General features: G+C 41.8%; 1 protein-coding gene across 2 annotated transcripts in view; it reads right to left on the reverse strand.

Annotated features, from left to right (window-relative positions):
• The window catches only part of SVEP1 (sushi, von Willebrand factor type A, EGF and pentraxin domain containing 1), a 132069-nt gene that overhangs the window by 36272 nt on the left and 75237 nt on the right, over positions 1–20560 (reverse strand). For both annotated transcript variants that reach the window (XM_068927879.1, XM_068927881.1), the window contains 17 exons: positions 20290–20451; positions 19621–19715; positions 18173–18269; positions 17337–17450; positions 16357–16470; positions 15300–15501; positions 14176–14333; positions 12782–12983; positions 12014–12189; positions 11353–11477; positions 6630–6753; positions 5932–6102; positions 4572–4745; positions 2045–2164; positions 1450–1626; positions 610–694; positions 94–285 (listed from right to left, as the gene is read on the reverse strand). In XM_068927879.1, coding sequence (XP_068783980.1) covers positions 94–285; positions 610–694; positions 1450–1626; positions 2045–2164; positions 4572–4745; positions 5932–6102; positions 6630–6753; positions 11353–11477; positions 12014–12189; positions 12782–12983; positions 14176–14333; positions 15300–15501; positions 16357–16470; positions 17337–17450; positions 18173–18269; positions 19621–19715; positions 20290–20451 — 2488 coding nt within the window. The remainder of the gene's footprint in view (positions 1–93; positions 286–609; positions 695–1449; positions 1627–2044; positions 2165–4571; positions 4746–5931; positions 6103–6629; positions 6754–11352; positions 11478–12013; positions 12190–12781; positions 12984–14175; positions 14334–15299; positions 15502–16356; positions 16471–17336; positions 17451–18172; positions 18270–19620; positions 19716–20289; positions 20452–20560) is intronic.

Consider the following 20560-nt stretch of genomic DNA (forward strand, 5'->3'; position numbering starts at 1 on the left):
GACTATTTCAGACACAAGTTAGACATTCCAGCAAGTCTTTTTATTCAACATGCATGTTGCCTGCATCTGACTCAGGAATGTTCCCGTATTTACCTGTATCCACTGTCACAGGTATACGATGCATAGGAAAGGTAGGTTGTGCCACTGAGCACGTATTTTCCATTGCTGACATCTTCTGGACTAGGACACGTTACTATTTCACAGGAGGGGGGAGGATGATTCCAAACGCCACTAGCAAGGCACAGAATTTCCTTTGCTCCCACTAAGTTGTAGCCATCATTGCATCTATGTTAGAAGAAAAGAACCACTATCAAACACAGAGCTTTTTATTCAGAACATTGCAATCAGCCTCCCCTTTGCTTTTGTTTTCACATCTTGATACACCAACTTTCACTGCAGAGCACAGAGAGTGAACACTGGACTAAACATTCAACTCTGCTAGTTTTCAACAGTTTTATCCAAATATCTTTCCATTATTTTTATCCCACTGTGCTCTTCTCCCTCTGTTTACTTTAATCACTCTCTGAGTTCAGCCATACTCTTTCTCATTTGTTGCCCAGATTCTCAATGAATTATTAAGGTAGCATCCCAAACATACTGAATTCCTACCTGTATATCACCTTACTGCGGTATGTAAAATTTGAGCCCAAAATGGCGCTGTTCTCTGGAATAACTGGACCACCACAGGATATAGCTTTAAAAGATGGGATCACAAGAGAGGTTGATATAACACAAATAAAAGAGACCTGAAAATTAGGATTGCTGTGTTTTCATTAAAGGAGCATGAAGAGATCTAAAGTCCTTAGCAACACTGGCTTTTCGGCTAAGTTATAACTGATTTAACATTTTCGGGCTCGTGATCTGTCTTCAAACTTACTGAGAAGTTTGACTAACTGGAAATAGATAGTTGAGACTGTTCCACAATCTACTGGGTAAACTGTCAGGAGGACTCCAGCTCAAAATGACTTTGGTTTGTTCTTTCCCATTGCTTTTACCCTGTTGCTTCACCTTATTAGTCATGGTTTTCTAAGGAAAAAAGTTTCACAGTCATGCCAGGTATATGCATGTGTACCAGCCTGTCTTCTCTGGTTGCTTTTCCACTGAAACATAGTCAGTGGTCTTTAAGATATTAAACTCCTACAAGTTCCTTGAAAACAGGGAGTTGGGTGGAGTGGAAAGACACTTTTAATGCTTACTCTACGGAAGGCAATGATATGATTCTTTGAGACCTTGGAGAACCTGCATAATAGCGACACTGTGAATATGGTAACTACGGGAAAAGCTTCAACCGGTGCTTACATCTCTTTAGACAACAGAGACTTCAATCCTAAGATCCAGGTCCCCTGGGCCAAGGTTTCATTAGCTCCTCTGCTCTTTAAACTACTTGTCTCCCCTTTCCATCTCTCTAACAATGCACATTACAACAAGCCTTCTCCCCAAGAACAATACCTTCACAATATGGTATTGGGTGGCTCCACTCTCCAGACTCCAGGCATGTAAGTTTAGTTATTCCTGTCAGCTGAAATCCTTCTTCACAGGAAAAAGTTACTTCACTGCCAACACTGTAAGTGTCCCCAAATAAGTGACCATTCTCTGGGTTTCCTGGATTATAGCATTTCACCGGTTCTGAGAAGGAAGAGACAACTGACTAATAGCATCGTTAAGTACCAGGTCTTATAAAACAGCTGCAGGAGATATCCTTAGGAATTTCATGAAAGTAAGAAGGCAGAATACGTGCAAAACACTCATAAGTAATCTCCAGGTTTGCCAGCTTTCCCATTCTGTGTGCAAGCGAGAGGCACTGAAGGCTGATGCAAGTAAATTAATTTCAATGCAGAAGAGTTTGCACTCACAGTTTGAGCACTCTGACTATTTGCATTTAAGGTCAGAGCAAACACATTTCACAATCAGCTTCTCCTCCTTGAGGGAAAGCCCACTGCAGCACACCCAGACATCACTGGCAACTGTCCTCCACAGAGGGAGGCAGGATGTTGACCTATAAAGAACCTCAGAAAAGCTACCTTGATGTTTTTGTCTCCCATACCTGCACATTTTTTACCATCTCCTGTGTGTGGAGGGATGCAAGTGCAAACATAGGATCCATTTGTGTTAAGACAAGATGCATGTTCATCACAGTCTGATCCAACAGCACACTCATCAACATCTACCAGAAAAAAAAAAATACAGTAAAGACGTCTCTTGGTTGGTACAGTAAAGACGTCTCTTGGTTGGTACTTGGAGTAAACATCTGATTCAAATTTCTGTGTCACTGGCAGAAGGAATTTCTTTAATTAGTACAATTAAGAATCACCCTTAATTCAATCACATCATTGACGCCACGGTAGATAGTCGTAATATTTATGCATTTTTGGTAAATTTACTATAAAATATTATAAAACAATGGAAAAGTCAGAGACAACCCTTTATTATCCTTTTGCCAGTATTTCCACAAAAAGTATTTTGTTTCCCATTAGTAAACGAACAGATATCTCAATTCATGGGCTGTTATCTGCTGGTTTGGAAAGACACTAGAAAGGAAGACTCTTTTGCATTAACTGCTTTGCTTGGAAATTCTTTGTGCCTCAAACTTCCCACCTGTAAGACAGAAAAATTTAGGCAAGAGGGGAATGACTTAGAACATAAAATACAAGAAAAGTGCGGTCTTCATGGAACAGAATTTTGCTAGACTAAGAATGAGAAGTATCAGCAGTTGCCAGAAAGGTTAAAATGAATTCAAAATGTATTAGTTATTATGATTAATTATTTATATGACAATAGTGCCTAGAAACGCCAGTTGATCATTTATGCTCCATGTGGCTCAGCACTGTACAGCAGAACAAATCCCTGGCTCCGGATCACTTCACATCAGCTTTCAAATTCTGACTGTACAGAAATGTCCTGGTATGTAAACAATGAGTCATAAATTGTGAGGGGTCAATTTGGAAGCATCTCACTGAAAAATGCCAGCATCAGGGATTATTCCTCATACAAACTAGAGTTTTAGAAAACAGAACAATTCTTCATTTAAAAGGTCTGCTACAGGACAGCTGTTGAATTGTTATTACAGTCAAACACATAGCTGGAGTTCTTTGTCCATTTCCAGGCAAAAAATGCAGAGACTGTTTCCAAGCAAAAAACGCAGAGCAAATGGAGCAAATATAAAAATTAGTCTATGGCACTGGTGTGTTCATTCTTCTCTGCTGAATGAATCTGGTCAGCATGAAAGAACCAACTACACTCTGCACCGAAAGGGTATTCCTCTTTGACATGCAGGATTAAAAGCGCTCATGAAAATCAAACTAGCTGCCAACTACATAAGCGTCAGGAGAATGCAACATGCTACCACAACAGAACAGGAATGGCTGTTCTTCATGTAACATTTCGTATGGTGAGAAAGAGAGGATAGGCACTACGAAACAGATTCATACCAGAGCAAAAGGGATGCTCCAGGGAACAGGTGTGCCATGATTTGCTGCCACCTGCCTGGAGCATGCATCAGGAAAGCAAAGGGTTGGCCAAGGTGCCAACCCCATTCCTGGTTTCATTTTAGACTCACTCTACTCTGCTTTAGGAGGTCAAGGCAAGCTGTAAGGTGGAGCACAGGCTGTTTCCTTCCCAACTCATGCTCCCTACTGCACAGATGTGGAATGACATGGACAGCCCTCCAGCATCTGTTCCGAGCCTGCTCATCTTTGTGCCTTGCTATAAAGCTCAGGACAGAAAAACGAGTAGAACAATTGACTGTGTTGTCTGTTTGGAGGTTCTGAAGTAGTCCTGAAGGAAGAAGAGGGATGCTCCTGCTCCATAGGAAATTTTGGCAGAGCTAAAAGGCTGTTGGCTTTGCTTTTGTTCATCTTGCACTTGTACTGTACCTACTGGTTTAGATAGAGCAACCACTTAAATCCAATGCAAATCATGTCAAGCTGTTACCCTGTAACTCACACGTTAGGCATGACTAAAACAGCAGCTTACGCAGCAAGGCAACCACAGCTAGCTAGTGGATTCTAGTTGAGACTGGCTGGAGAAATGTCCCTAACAAGACCTAACTTGCCTGGTCCTTTGTGTGCAATACAACGCTACAGGTGCTCTCACCTTTCGGCTCCTGCAGCTGCATCTGGTATGTCAGATCCCTGATCAGCAAGTTAGTTATGATGTGGTAAACATCTGGACTGTGGCCCTAACTGTTCCCAGATTTCTCAATCCTGCAGCTGCTTGCTGACAGGCATGCCGAAACACAGCGAGACACACAGGTTAGAAGCAGAGGATGCAAGGTCTCTAGGGTTAAAAGAACCTGGAAGGAGAGGGGGCATACAGACTGAGAGTATGAGGCAGACTTATTGAGTAGGGAGCACAGAGTTTGGCACATATAGGGGAATGGAGAGGGGAAGGTGAAAGACTCTAGTCTTGGACTGACAAGACGGTGAGCACTGGATTTCAGTAACATGAACAGTTTGAAGCATGATTCCTCAGATTCTGAGCAGCCTTCTCAACACCAGAACCAAATCTCACCCAAACCCAAAGGCACAGGTAGTATCACTAGCCCATGCAGCTACATGTATGGCATATCTCACCAAGGCAAGATGGTGGAATGCCATTCCAGCTCCCATTGTCTGTGCAGAACATCCTGGAGTCCCCCAACAAATAGTAGCCATTATTGCACTGGTAGGTAACAGTACTGCCAGCAAAAAAGTCCTCGGCTGAATAAAATCCATTTTCTAAAGGAGGAGGCACTCCACAGCTGATCCCTGAAACATGAGTGAAAAGAGTGCACAGATATTAGCAGATCAGACATAGGAAGGTTAACTTAAGCGTAATTCCAGGCCAGAACCACCACCAGAGATTTATTCTCTGCAACAACTATGGTATCATGTCCACAAGAGGGCCCAAACCTTTTCTGAGGTAGCTAATAGATTCTGGCTCCAGGGGAGGGTCTTGTTCTGTGGACAGCTGTTAAACAGTGAATGAGCAGGACTCTCCAGCTCCTGCCATTTTGCTAGGCCAGGAGAAGAGGTCTGCGACGCAACACTAAGATCTGAGTAGATGCCCTTCGCTTACAAGAAACCTTCCCAATGCTAAAGTGGTCCTTAATGAATTTTAAGCAAAAAACAAAAATAAATTTGCTTTCAGGCAGTTTCCCATTACTTCCCTTCACTGAAAAATAAGTTCAATGTTACTCTGTTTCAGCACTACAAAGCTGGCTAACAGGTTACTGCTGAGAAGTTAAAGAACAGTACAAATCTGAGACCAGGGAGCATTTGAATGGTGTAGAGACTGGGATCATGCAATGCCTGCTTCTGCAGCACATGTACTACTATGCTGAAATGAGAAATACAGTCAGCTACAACAAGTACAACTGCAGTCAGATGTGTAGTCACAATAGAGGAGGACAAAGGAACGGAGAAAATAGGATTCAGGAAGGCAGCAACCCTGTGAACCTAAATGTTTGAAGCCCAGTTTCATAAAAGAAATTCTGCAAGTCTTGTAGCACTTCTTAGTCATGAAAGGATTATCCGTTACCATCAAAGAATTTATTCTATGACATACGTAATGCCAAGGCTTTTATTTCAAAACAGGCATTCTCAGCGATATCTAAAAATCGCATAGATATTCTAGCATCTCCTGTCCATCTTCTATGCTCCTGGTGTCATTGGAGAGGAAAGCTCAGAGGATGACAGCTCTGATCCAAATGGATAATTTCTGCCACAGGCATTTGAAACTGACTGAAAAATATGGCAGAACTGGACCACAGGGTAGTTCCATTTAGTAAAACAGAAGTTAAGCTTTAAGCATACATGTGTATGCTATAACATGGATGGATTCAAGCGCATCATAGATGCATGGCTGTAGCAGGGATAAACAGGCTGTGAACACTGGCAGACCTAAACGGAAGCTGAGATTTCCTAATCCTGCCAGCCCATTCAGACAACTCACTTTCACAGCGGGGAAGAGGTCGGGTCCACTGTCCCAGGTTAAGGCAGTGTTGAACGGAGTTGCCCACTATCTGGAAACCTGGGTCACAGGAAAGGCTCACTTTTGACCCCGGTTTTAAATCGGTCGAAGAGGCCCGCAGATGTGGTATGGATCCTTGCAAGGCTGGGCAGTCTGTGGACAAAGTATACGCATGGAATATGAGATGCAGTGCTGAAACGAATACATTTGTCATCTGATTGTTTGAGCCTGTATACATTTATCGAAGAGAAAGTTTTAGGAAATGTTATGCTATCTATGCCTCGCTCAGATTCAAAGGGTTTTGAGAATCAGCAACATGGAAGATCAGAAAAGGAATCCATAAGAAAAGTGGTGAGGAGGCCACAGGTGCTATAATACACTCCAACTATTTTTAGTAGAAAGGACAGTAAATCTTTTTTCTGACCTAACAGCATCTTCATTCTTTCAACATCTCAATTCAGGAAGCAATAAATCTCTGTCTGAGATTACAGTGAACTTTTGTTACAAAACCCTGGAATTTGAGGAACGAAGGACTGAATGTTCCAAATGTTAAATTATCAAAATAATTTATTCAAGTCTAGTAGGGCAAAAGCTGCAAGCCAACACATTTTAACCTTACAAGACAGTCTTCTTACGATATTGCTCAAAACAAAAAGGGTTCTAGGAAATAAAGTTCTAACCAGCACAAAATTCACTCTTGTAATCTATCTTCACTCTTCCAACAACTCCCGGCAGGAAATCTGGCCAGGCTAGTACATTTCCTTTTTGGAGTTCTTCTGGACAGGATGTAGCCAGAGATTTTACCTATGGATTTAAAACAAATGATTAGGTGCTGTTTAAGGACCTCCTAGGAAAAGAATGCAAACAAATATTCCTTCCACACCTGCATGCAGCATTAAAATAGATCATTGAGAAAGCAATGCTTTTCCTTTTTAGCACCAAAAATTTCTGGTCAAACTAATTGCTGTATTTATAAGCCTGCGAGCTGTAGGGGGGCATGTACTGAAGCAATACCTAAAGGAATATTTGTCATACAAGCAAAATATGAAACGTAATCCTTGAAACAATGTTGTGCTCGCTAGTGGGAAAGAAGAATGTATTTATGTCACAGACAAGGCAGATATGTGGACAGAACCTGAACAGAAAACCTGATGTATTTGCAGAAAAGTGTCAAATGGGAGCCAAGAGGAACTGAAAGTTAAAGAGCCGCACTCCTCAAACAGTGATATGACAGCACCACATTTAAGGACTAGAAACACAAAAAAGGAGCACTAAATGAAGCAATCTGCTGTCGCCAGAACAAGAGGTTTGTGAATTCAACAGACTAGGCAATCCTGTGGCTCTTTAAAACACTGCAGGCAAGACATACCTAGACCAGTACTAATGGTGGTTTTGGCATTGACTTCAACTGAGGCAGGACACGGCCATACCTAACCATGTATTGAATGTGAAATGGGAACAGGCAAAATGAGGACAGGAGAAAGAAAGGAATACATTGTTAGATCAGCAGCAGGTCAGTATCTCGCGAACAGATCTGGTCAAACATCTCTGATGGAAAAGTTTCCCATTTAAAACACAACTCCTTTAATGGAACTCCTGGGGGAACTACATTGAAATGCCAATGGGAAACCTCGAGTTGTTTCCATGTCCTATTTTAATGTCAGCAATTTTATTTCAATAAGCTTAAAATGCTTCTACTTCCTCGTTGTGAACCTCACAACCTATTAAACATACTAACGTAATCATATTTCTGTCTGGCAACCAGTAACAGGAACTTGGGGACCATAAATCCACATGTCAACGAACTATTAAGCTTTTCAGATACCAACTGTGAATCCTAGGTAGCAGTGAAAATATGCAGACAGACTCTTATTGACAAGACGTCACATAAATAGTGACCAGACTGTGGTCCCCTGCAAAGAACTCTGATATCCTGACTGTGACGTTTGTCCAAAAAGGCAATTGACTAGTTCCATTGGATGCCCAGGGAAATTTCTGTTACATAAAAGCATCTTAAAAATGCAAATGAAAGAACCAGGGCTTTGGAATCACTCTGTACTATACTACCCTTGCTCACTGTAACTCCAAGAACAGAAAGGAAATACAGTACGAGGAAAGGCTTAAAACCCAATTCTAATGTGTAATATTGGTATAGTACTCTCTATTATATTTCTCCCTATCGTGGAAGAAGCAATTATCTGACCCATGCAACCACTTAAAATAATACACATGCCCTGAGGAGGACAAAGGTGCAATAAAAGGATAATTAAGGATTTCCTCTTCTGTCAACACATCAAAGCGCAAAGTGGCCTACAGAGAAAAGACGGTTATTCAGTTAAGAGAACATGTTAGTAATTAGGCTACTGAGCTGACTTCCTACTCCATGGTTGTCCTGTGCTGGAGGGTCATTCCAGTCATTCCCTGGCAGGAAGAAAGGAATGTTTTCTTTAGCTGCATGAAAGAATGAATTAAAAGAGCTCAATAGGCTGTGTACCTCTCAGCACAGGCAGCTTACCCCTGCAGTACATGCAGCACGGCTTCAGGGCAGAGCTAGCTGGTTAAAAAGCACAGGTGTGCCAGGCCCATGCTGAACAGCTGGGAAACTGCCTTTCCCTGAAGGGTGACTGGCTTTTGTCCAGTCTCCAGTGGACGAAATCAGCTGCCAAAAACACTGTGCTACGCTGGCTCTCTCTGGGAGGAGGGAAGCTACATCGTGAACCTCAGACCGAATTATTCTCACATTCCCTGTCCTGAGCTCCACTGGGGCTGATCAGAGTGCAGAGCCAGCTTAACCGGAGACAACAGTGACCAGACCTGTTTACTCTGGAGCTGTTTCAGAGATCTCACCTCAACTGCCTGTGCGGATGTGAACTGCTTAGGCCAAGAGCTGCAAACAATCTGCATGGAAAATCCCCCAGTGCCAGCCAGGCAGGTGTGGGAATCAGTCCTTCCAAGCCGTATGGAGAGGGCTGAAGGGCAGGAAAGGACCTCACAACAACTCATATTTTTGCTGCTCCCTGCTCAACAACAAGCAACCAGAACGTTGGTTTACCTATACAAAATTAATGTGAAAGTGGATGGGCAACTCAAGTATACACAGAAAAGTTTTAAAGAGTGGATTTAGCCTTTAAGTTATCTTCTTGGCAACATATTCTCTTGCCTCAGTTTTCTTTTTAGCTGAGAACAGGAAAAGAAGACTTACTGAATAGTTGCAGCTGGCTAGAACCTAACTGATAATAACAGAGATAATGATAGTGATTTACTTCCCCAAGCTCTAAAAAAAAAAAAAAGGTAAAAAATTAATAGGAAGCTTACTTGGCTCATTTCCCTGCCTCTGTCACATGTGTCTTCAGATTAAGAGCACAGATACCATAGATGAAAGGCAGGATTTTCTTTCTTGGCCTAACCGTATTACTGCTGTAGCCAACAGGAATTTTACCAAGCCTGTCAGGAGCACTAAAGAGAGGCCAGTCCTGAGAAATTTTCTAAGTGGCCTCAGAAAATCCCACTTAAATTCTTCATCAGTGTGTCCTGTAAAATCACATGTGTGCTACTTTTTCTCAACATTGCTATTGTATATGAAAACCCAAAGATTTGACTTGGAAATGCAGCACTTGATGGCCCAAGAGGCAAAGAATATTAGTAGATTGCTAGTACTTCTGAACATAGCAGAAAATCAAAGATGTAAAGAAAGGAAGAGGGAAACAGAGGAGACGTTCGGATGCTAGAAGCAAAGATTCTGCCGAGCTTCTTTTCAATTTCCTGTTAATTTGATTATTTTTTTATCTGGACCATAGATAACAAATAGTGATAAAAAACCAAACAGTGGCAAAACCTTAAAAATACATTAGAAGAGCAAAAACAACCCCCTCCCTCCCAAGAAATGCCTCTGACTTTAAACACTAGTCCTTGCTGCTCAGGTTTTACCAATAGATTCATCATTTATGACCTTCAGGATTGAAATACTGTTTAATATCTTTAGCTATGACCAGGAGCAGGCAATGGAGTACACTGTTATCAAGTCTACAGACAACACCAAACTAGAGGACCAGCCAACATGCTCAAGGACACAAGTGCCATTTAGAGGGACCTCAGTACGCTGCAGGAACGGGCCAATAGGAACCCCATGAAATTCAACAGGGACAAATGGGAAGGAAAATCCCCTACAGTGATATAGGCTGGGGACAACCCGGCTCAGGAGCAACTCTGTGGAAAAGGCCCTGGGGGCTCTGCTGGGTAGCAAGCTGATCACAGGCCAGCAGTGCATCCTCACAGCAACAAGAGCCAACAGCATCCTAGGCTGCGTGAACACAGGCACAGCTGGAAGGGCAAGGGAGTGGTTATCTCCTCTTCTTGGCACTTATTAGACCGCACCTGGTGTACTGTATCCCACTGTGGGCTCCTCAGGACAAAAAATGCATCAATAAATTGGAGTAAGTTCAAGGGAGGCCACCCAGAAGGTCAAGGATTGGAAAATTTTCCCTCTGAAGAGAGATTGGGGCTTGTTTAGCCTGGAGAAGAGAGAGCTTCAGGGGCACCTAACAGCAGCCTCCTGGTGTAGGCAGACCATCAAGGAGATGGAGCCAGGCTCTTCACAGTGCTGTGTGGTGGGAGAGGGAGATAGTTGTCATAAACTGAAGTGGGAAGTCCCATTTGGACCACCTCCACTCTGAGGACAATCAGCCGCTGGAACTGTCTCCAAGAGAGGCTGTGAGATCTCTGTCCTTGGTAGGTGTTCAGCATCTGACTGGACAAAGCCCTGAGTTCCCTGTTTGATTTCAGTGTTCACCCTGCTAAAGCAGGAGGCTGGATTAGAGACCTCTCATGGTCCCTTCCATCCATGGTAATTTCGTAATTTTGTACAGTTCAGCACCAAACCCGTACCTTTAGTACCTGAAAAAAAGCAGCCTAATATTTAGTGATGCTGATCATTCAGACTTTTCCCTGGACAATACCGTTCAGAGAATTTTCACAGTGTCTGCTGCACTGGCTGAAATTCTGACCCCTCACTTCTGAAGTTTTACCAATGCCTTCACACAGCAACATAAGGGAATCGAAACTTGTAAAGCAAGCCCCGAGCACACTTCATTCAGTTTTCTTCCTCTTCTAATATGATTACTAGCTTTTGTGCGTCTCTGTTTTTCTTTCAGAACCACTTAATGTGGAAAGGCTAGGTCAAAAAAGATGGCGACTTCAACGTTGATTTTACCTTACTTAGGTTTGCTTAAAGCTACTCTTCTTACTACACTAAGCTTATTACTCTGAGCCAAGGCCTTCTCTCATCCCCAGTGGCTTCTGTGGGAACAGAGTAAAGTCTGTCCAATAAGTTAACTTGGAATGCATTTTCACATGCCCATCCTGGGCTCAGAGCCCTGTGCTCAAAACACTGCAGCAAGGACTTACCTGCTGCGGAGACAGGACGTGGTCCCAAATGTTGAGCTGACTGATGGAGCCCACAAACGATTCCGCTGGGTTGAATCCTTCTCCTTTCTGATCTTGTTCTTGTCCCAGTACAAGGGCACCTCCACCTAAACTCAGAGAGAATTAGAACAGGGATAGGAAACAAAGCCTCACAGCAGGGATCCCCACAGAAGAACTAAAAAAAAAAAAAAAATCTAGCTCAGGTTACCGAGGTTTTCTAGGGCGGGAGACCAGCCACCTCCAAGAAACTCTCTCAGCAAACCTCTGGGAAGCTTTACTCTAGACTGAGGTGAGTGCGTATAAAAACTGGGAAACGACCTGCAAACAGGAGCAAGCATGAATTGCTCCCACAAAACCCTTCTGAAATCAGTTCAGAACAAGCTTCTTTACAGGCTAAACTTTGTCACCCCCAAAACAAGTGGCCTACTACTTTACCCTAGAAACGATCACACTGTCTTCCCTGCAGCTGAGTAAGGGAACTGTCCTCATGAACAAGAAGAGCAAACATGAGCGCTGTATCAATGCCGAACACATGAAAACATACTAGAAACATCAAAATAAACATATCCTTGCAGGCACTGCAAACTCTGCAATAAGAAAAGGAAAGAGGAAAAAGATCTAGTGTAACGTAAATAAAGCATACCAGGGATTCTTGAGCCAACTGAGAGCCCACTGCCTCCGTCAGACAGCTTTCCATCAATGTACACTTTCCATGCCCCATCCGTGCACGTCCACGTGACTGCAATGTGATGCCAGTTACCATCATTCACTGAAGGACAGTCTGTGATCCTCTCTTTCCCGTTTATATAAAGAACCCAGCTGCATGGTGAGGAAGATGAAGGCATACTCAATTGTTTGTAGCAACTGGAAGAGTACAGCCTGTCCCACACTACACAAAGAAATGTCGTTTGCTAAATGGGGTAACTTTGTCCACCTCACACACAAAATCTCTCCTGAAGTATTTGTACTCTTTGAGAGAACTTGCAAGTGACCAGTACCATATGCAAAGTGTGGTGAATAAGTAATGTGTCCTGCACCAAAATGTGAAGTCTGAAGCCATGGCTGCATAGAGGATTCTTAAACTTGTCCCTTGATTCATCTCTCTGTTGAGAATCACATCTACAAGTACTCTGAGTGCTGAGCTCCAGCTCTACCCAGTCATTGATTCAACGCATCTTTTAAATATGATGTAAATATAATCCAACGGGAAATATCCTGTTTTTTAAACTTCATTGCTTTCTTGCTGTTAAGCTTGTATTGGCAAAAAGTGGAGGAAAAAAAATAATGAGAAAACAACACAAGGGGAATCCAGCTACAAAGTAGGCAAAGCTGATATTCAGACTTTTGGCCTGTGCTTTCTTTACCAAGTAAAGACAGGTGTAAGCTAGAGAAAAGCAGATTTGTGATTTACCCATTATAATCTGTCAGCAGAAATGCATTATCACTTCCATTTTCCACTGCATAAGAAATGGGAGTCCCATAGTTTGTGGTATCAGTGGATTTCATCCAGAACGTACAGGTGATGTCACCAAGAGATGGGAGAACACCATCAAGCATGACATATCCATAGATACCAGAGACTTCAAAATCAAGATTGAAACCAGAGGACTGTTCTGCAACAACAAGAAGAGTTTTTAGAGCTATATTCTTACAAACACAGAAATAAATCAAATGGAATCTAACCAGATGCAGTAAAGCAGAATATAATCCACCCACAAAAATATTAAACTTTATATTGGTCAGAGCTAGAAAGAACGTCTACCAGCCTGGCACCGACCAGCACACAGAGCTTTCCAAGGCAAGAGAACACACAGCATTTGAAAAAGTACCACTGGAAAAGGCACTGATAGTCTAACAGAGAACAAACATGAACCTTGTATAGCACTGGATGTGCTTTTCATCCTCTACCATGAATGGATAATCCATCTGTCCGTCCATCAACCTAGAAGGGCATTTCATCTATAGGAGCCAAGATTTAAACAGATAAAGAAAAAGAAACAGAGAGAAAGACTGTTTCTGTTCTGGAATGACTGAAATATACCGCACTGATGTAGAACAGCACTCCTGTGGTGCTCACATTCAGTGCAGAGTGACATGCTTTACAGTGAAGTTCAAAGACTACTATGTGCAAATGCACCAACTGAGGCTCTCCTGAAAGCTGGGTGCTACTTAAACTTAAACATAAGATGTGATCTAAACGACCCGTATGTCCTCCACTATCTCTGTAGAAACTAACACAGGTTTCTCAGCTTCCATCTGAAGATCCATCAGCTACAGGTACAAGATAGTACAATTATTTTATGGATTAGCTAAAAGACAAATAGAGTTGAGCTCCATGAATGTGCAGAATAACTTCACAGCCACCCAGGGAGTAACATCAGGTGAGTATAAGGCCTGCTTTGCCCCCATGTAGGGAACTTGATGCTCTCAGAACTTTTAAAGTTGAGACTACCATGCCCTCATCTCTAACCTTGTGATGCAAAGTTGTAAACAAAATAAAAGGAACACAAAGAGCTAATTAAATGAGATATACGGAGCAAATCCAAATCAAACTTGATAAGCCTTCTTGGTATTAAAAAGATAGACTTGTGCCTTTAAGAAAAGAGAAAGGAATAAAAACACAATCACAGCACATATGCTGTTACTTGTCTGCAATTACAGTTACACTGCAGTCACACAGGCTCCACTCAGATTCTCAGAGACCCACTACGCCTAGCTGCTTTCTGGGCAAGCTGTATAAAACCAGTTCAGCCAGTGCAAATCTCGCCCAAAGCCACCTTTTTCTGACACTTTGGTCCTGTGTACCTGTTTCACACCTGCTGCCTGTAAAGCCAGGGGGACATTTACAAACGTACGAGTTCAAGGCATCCACACAGGTGGCTTGGTTTAAGCAGGGACTGGAGTCACAGTCATTGATGTTCATTTCACAGTTCAGTCCTGTGTATCCTGTCACACACAGACACCTAGGGAGAAGAAGAGAAACATACTTCAAATGTGGCCGCTGTGATAAAAAGTCCTCGCCACAACGTCCGTTCCACCAATGGGAATGGCATATACTGAGAACTCTACAGAATAAATACTACAGAGTTTTATTTTGGATGCTCCTTTTAAGTATGACTGGGCTGCACTGTTTTTCCTCTTGAGAGGGACAATAACATACTTAAACATAACATCTGCATTACTTCATATGAAACTGGGAGAGACAATCACTAGATTCCCATTAGCAAAGTGGGCCTTCTGGAGTCCACAGAATTACAAATCAGAGCTATTCAACTTGGCAAGTACAGATACAGTGATACTGAGTGAAAACCAAGGTATCAGGAAGGCATTAAAACCTCCGGGGCCTTGGGGCAGGAGGGAGTTATTAAACTTAGAGAATAACATCTGGCTCATCTCTCTACGGTGATCCAGGATAGGACACAGCTATCAGTATTTGTAACTTCTGATCTGAGTCCAGGTAGCCTGAAAGAATAAAAAGAAATCTTCAGAAGATTCCATCAATGTTTACAGCTCAGTCCCTGCATTCTCAATATCTACAGCGATCCCTGTCTTGCAGTCACCAAAGAGGTAATATTATCAGGTACACAACCTGTCGTCATTGACAGTTCTAGCGGAACGCAAGACAAGTCCTTGGGGCTTGGGAAAGTGGACTTCTTTTGGCAGAACAACACTCAACTCTCTCACGCCGTACACAGTCCTACCATTCTTACACATCTAACTCTGCATATTCTCTTTGGTGTTTATCTCAGCATTTTCTAACAGGTGAAGACACCAGGGTTTTTCTTCCCTTTTAAAATCTCCTTTGGAGTATATAAGGGGTCCATTTATTCGATCAGGCTGTTGAGCCCTTTGCTGAAATCTAAGGAGGCCCATGCACCACAATGTATCTGGCTTTCTACACTGCATTGCATTAATCATCTGTTTTTCACCTGAAGCTGTTGATACCATCTCTGCATGTAGCCCCATTCCTACAGGGTCTGCTGAGACACTCATCGATGTTTCTTTCACATAAGACACCAGTAAAACCTGGAAGGCACTTGCAGGAGAAACTGCCAATGTGATCCTCACAAACAGCCCTATTAAGGCACGGGTTTGAAAGGCATTCATTGACCTCCACTTCACAACGAGCACCTAAGAAGAAAAGAACAAAGTCACAGCTCCGCCTTGATTTAATCTGAGAAAGAAGGTCAGGAACCCATTCCTGGTTTCTCAGGACTCTTGCCAATAAACGATTTTATGGGAAATGGCAAACATCAGTGTTGCTAAGCAGGTTCTAGATTTACTCCATTAACTGATGTAAGGTGGCCATACAGGAGACACAGGAATCATTTTTGCAGTCGCAGAAATGAACGCTCAGCGTGATGTTGGGAGTCTAAATGGATATTGCCAATTATTTGAGTCATTTAGGCTGAACTAGGAAAGCACCTGAGAAATGAGCAACTCATGAGAAGCTACCACAAAAAGAAATTAGGCTGGAAGCCTGACTCCACAGTGAAATGTAAAAGCCAAACACACATGACTTTGGGATTCTTGCTGGGAAGGAGGCTCCACATTACAAGCACAGAAGAATGAAGCAACTGCATGTGACTTCACAGCATAGCTCTTTGGCAACCTGGCAAATCAACAGAGATGCCTGGCTGTTATGGAAATCTGGAGAAAACTGTTTCATGCGAAAGTAGTGGAAAGCTAAGTAGTAGACTGGGAGTAGCTTTAATACAGAAAATTTTGTCCAAAGCTATGCCACAGAGTAAGGTCACAACAAAGCTAGGAAGAGAAAACATACCACCCAACAGATCCTTCTGAAGTAACACTGTTGCTCTACAGGCACTACAGAGAACTACATGGACCTAGGAAATGCTAATGCATCCAGTTCAACCCATAATATATGCAACATAAGGCAATAACATTGAAATACTATGGCCAGGGTAGGCAGGCATTTTTCTGGGCAGAAAGAGTGAAGGCTAGCTTAAACAAGAAACGGTGTACCTGTGAACCCTTCTGCACAAGTGCAGTGGTAACTGTTCTTGTCATCGACACACTGGGCTCCATTCAAACATGGGCTGGAGCTACATTCATTTATGTCTTCTTCACACAAGAGACCTTCAAACAGCAAGGGTAACACAGCATGATACATCAACACATAGTCAAGGAAGTCAGAGCAGAGCTGTAATTCTTGCACAGTAAAAGGTTACTGAGATCAGATGATAAAACTCCATGTCTGACTGCATTACTGCAAATATCTGCAGAGATCATCTGTGTTATTTAGCTGTTGAGACGTGAAACATGCAAAGGCCTGGGTTCGTCTTTATAAAATTTTAAAAGCATTCAGCAAGTGTTGCTGCCATAAACATACAGCCATAAATGAGAAAAATGAGGGAGATCATTTTTGGTGGAAAATACTGGGCCTTTTTTTTTTTTTTTTTCAAACCTGCTCACAGAATTATCTCCTCAAAAGTTTACTTCAATATTGAGAAGCTGCAATGGTGTTCTGGCAAACTACTCAAGCACATCAGTTGTCTCAAAGATTTCAACACTCTGAACATGCACGCAGGTGAGAATTAAAAAGACTGAGAACAAAGAAATGAAAAAAACACTCACTTTCTTGCAGACCCGCACCTGCATAAACGCTTTGTCTAATCAAGTCATATTCAATTTCATAAGCATTTTTTCTTCTGAATTTTCTGAATTCTCTAATCTTTCCTTTTTTTCAGATCATAATTGTCACAAAACAAAATTGTTTGTGTGAGGCACACTCACACAAACTGTCCTTCTTCAATGCTCTTCCTTTTATTTCAAAAACTATTTGGACACACTAGAGCTTTCCTCTAGCCTATGGATTGGATCGCTTTCCTGTTATAATTCTATTAATGTCAGCAGAAGGAAGCACAGCCCTTGCGTTGTGTTTTTTCTACTTGGCACAGAAACAATGCCTTTCTGAAGAAGAGCTATGAGGTAATTTAAATCACCTGAATAGCCTGGTTGACAATGGCAAACAAAGGCCCCAATGCCATCCTTACACATCCCATTGTGGTGACAAGGAGATGATTTACACTCATCAATTTCAGTTTCGCACTTCAAACCTAGAATGCAAAACAAAAAACTGAGAACAGAGAGACAAAAATGAAATTGTTCAGAAACAGAGAGGTCATGAATACTTAACGTAGGAAAAATCACACTGATTAACGGCGTGGATTACTAGACATTTTAGTTCATTATCTTTTGAATTGTGTTTTAACAGAAGTCTGTCAGAAAATGCTCTTAGAAAGATATAACGTAGATCAGGCAATGTCTGATCAGTTCCGGATGGTAGTACTTAACAGTCTATCACAAATAACTGAAACCACTAATTTCTTGATACTAGCTATTAAAATAACATGAATTATCTATTGGCTTTGGAACAACAGTGAAGCTGATAGCGAGAATAACGGGAAGATGTGGTAGGATTAGCTGTTCATAGTACAAATTTCCAGTTTTTGCTTATCAAAAATAATTGTTAAGCAACAGGATTTTCAAATCCATACAGTTTTGTCCAGTTCTGCTCCAACTGAAGTATGTGAGACCTTTCATTCACTCCAGTAAAAGAAATCCCAGCTAAACTTCCTTTCTGCCAAATACTATATAATTCAGCAACAACGAGAACTATCTATTTTATTAATACTTAGTGTAGTAAATCTGTGATGGGCAATCCAATTTGTTAGCCTATATTCTTTCCTTTTGCACTGAAACGTTCTGCTCCTTTATGCTTGCTGATATTAAGGACATGGAGCCATTTTATCCTTCCACGCACTTCTGACATTTTTACCTGTATATCCAATTGGGCATATGCAAATATATCCACTTCCCAACTGTTTGCATGTCCCATTGTTGTGGCACGGTTCCAGGAAACACTCGTGAAAGACCTGCCATAGGCAAGAATGATATAATTACAGTCAACTTGGAAATACATTTGGAAAGAAATATTCTAATTTTAAGCTGCAACCTCGATAGTTATTTTTAAAGAACTGAAAAAAAAATCCCTGAGATTAACCTTAAGCTCTTCCCCTTTGTCTCATGTGAGTGTCAACCACTCTTATTTCTAGGGAAAACTGTTAGGAATTTGAATCATTTTTTCAGATGATCTTTTTGGTTAGCAAAAAGCAATCACTGCAGCTGCTCCTCTAGAATCTTCCTAGCTCTGGCTGACAGCAGACCCGTTATACTATGTCGTATTTCATAGGATAGTTCTCCAGCATTTGTCTTCCTCTCTGCTTCCTTTTACATTGATTGATAATCACTTCCTTCTGCTGGTTGTCTTTTGTAACAAAGAGAGGTGAATTGGCGGGGAACTCCACTGTATAGAGTTGTTTATTCTCAGACAGCAAACTTGAATTCAACAGGGCCCTTGACAAAATGGTCAGCTACAGCCATGGGGGATCCGTTTGTCATCTGCCCATATTTTAAACCAGTAGTTCCGACCCAACCTATCATCAGTCAGCTTTGTTCCTGCAACATAATGTCTCAGCTTGAGATTCACAGAAAGCAGCCTTGTCACAGTTACAGCCGGGGGCTGTGGCAAACAAGTCACCCGAGTAGTTTCTGTTACACAAGGACCTGCATGTATTTCAGGGAGGGTACTCACAGCAGAAGGGAGTTCTGCTTGTTTCTTCTCAAGTATATCTATATCGTAATAAGTAAAAATAAAGTCTTTACAGCTGGGACGCAGATGTCTGGTAGCATCTTCTGAAATCCAGCACAGAGAAGTCATCAAATGACTGAGCGGGAGCAACCTACTTTTTAGAGACTGACTGAACCTCCTCCAAGTGGCTCATGTTTCTTTAAAAAATGTGACAAATATTTCATAAATCAGGTTGAAGGCTTCAAGCTCCAAAATTTAAGTTTGCCAATAACTGATGCAGCTTCTTTTATTCAACAGGAGTATTTCTACAATCATAGAGAGAGTTTCAAAGCTAAAATGGCTGTGAATCTACCTGTGTTGTCACTGGCTAGCAAAGAGCAACTTTTATGAATTCTGCTGAGTAAGACTGACATGTAGGTCAGCAGGATTAGAAGTCCTGTCTTTAGTTTGATCAAGTCCTATCTTTATTTGATATCTATCAAATACAGTAGCTCTCATGACCATCACTCTCACCTCTTCAGGAAATACGGTCAACATAACAATTACAATGAAGAAAGCATTACTCATTTACTGCTGGCATAAGACACTATTTCTTTCATTAAGAGTCAACATTAGAAGCTATATGCGGTCCTTGCCTGACTGCTGACTTTGTACTGCTTGCTGATATTTTCTGGAGAGGCTGGGACCATCATAACACTTTCCTCAGCTGCTGAGAAAGTAGAGCCGAAACCTAAAGAGCAAAGACATGAAAGTGCTGTTAATAACACCCCGCAGCCAGATCCCCGCTCCATGAGGGCATCATAATTGCATTTTAGTAACGCATCTAAATGCTAATAGAAGTGGATTTGTGGGAATAAATATAACAATTTACAGTAACCACACAGTATTTTATGTATACTTTATATATTATAAACATACATATTTCTAAAACACATGCATGTGTATGTACATATAAAATATACACACATATTTTTATATCGGTCCTATACATATATACATATTTTTATATGTTTATTTATGTATATATATAAAGATTTACTGTGTTTTTTACGGGCCTGAAGGAAAACTCTTATCAAATTCAGTGGGGTCCAGAATCCTTACTCTGTAATCGAGCCTTAGTACATATCACACAGTCACTCCTTCCACATAACCCAGAGACAACATTAGAGGGCAGAAACAGGTAGGAACTGCGCTGGCTGATACGTTCGGAGAGAGAACGGGATGTTTTCCCTTTAGGCAGCTGCTGGCCACACCTTTACATGCTCCCTTTTTTCACATTCTTCCGGGGAGACACTTTGACTTACTTGAACAATCTGTGATGGATCTGGCACCAGTGATGGTTGTTGTCCCATAAAAGGGACAAGACAAGCAGTAGGACTTCCCTGGGTCTGGCTGATAGTAGTCTCTGGGACAGGGGTAGCAAGGTATCAAACCTGTACGAGAGAACTCTCCTGCAGAACATGGCACTGCAAGAACAAAAGGACATTTTCTTCAGTGATCACTTGCCCCTTTTCTGGTCATTTGCTCTCCTCCCACCACATTTCCTCCTCAGACCTACAGCATTTGGGTGAAACC

The sequence above is a fragment of the Struthio camelus genome, chromosome Z (genome assembly GCF_040807025.1).
Source record: "Struthio camelus isolate bStrCam1 chromosome Z, bStrCam1.hap1, whole genome shotgun sequence".
Taxonomy (NCBI): domain Eukaryota; kingdom Metazoa; phylum Chordata; class Aves; order Struthioniformes; family Struthionidae; genus Struthio; species Struthio camelus.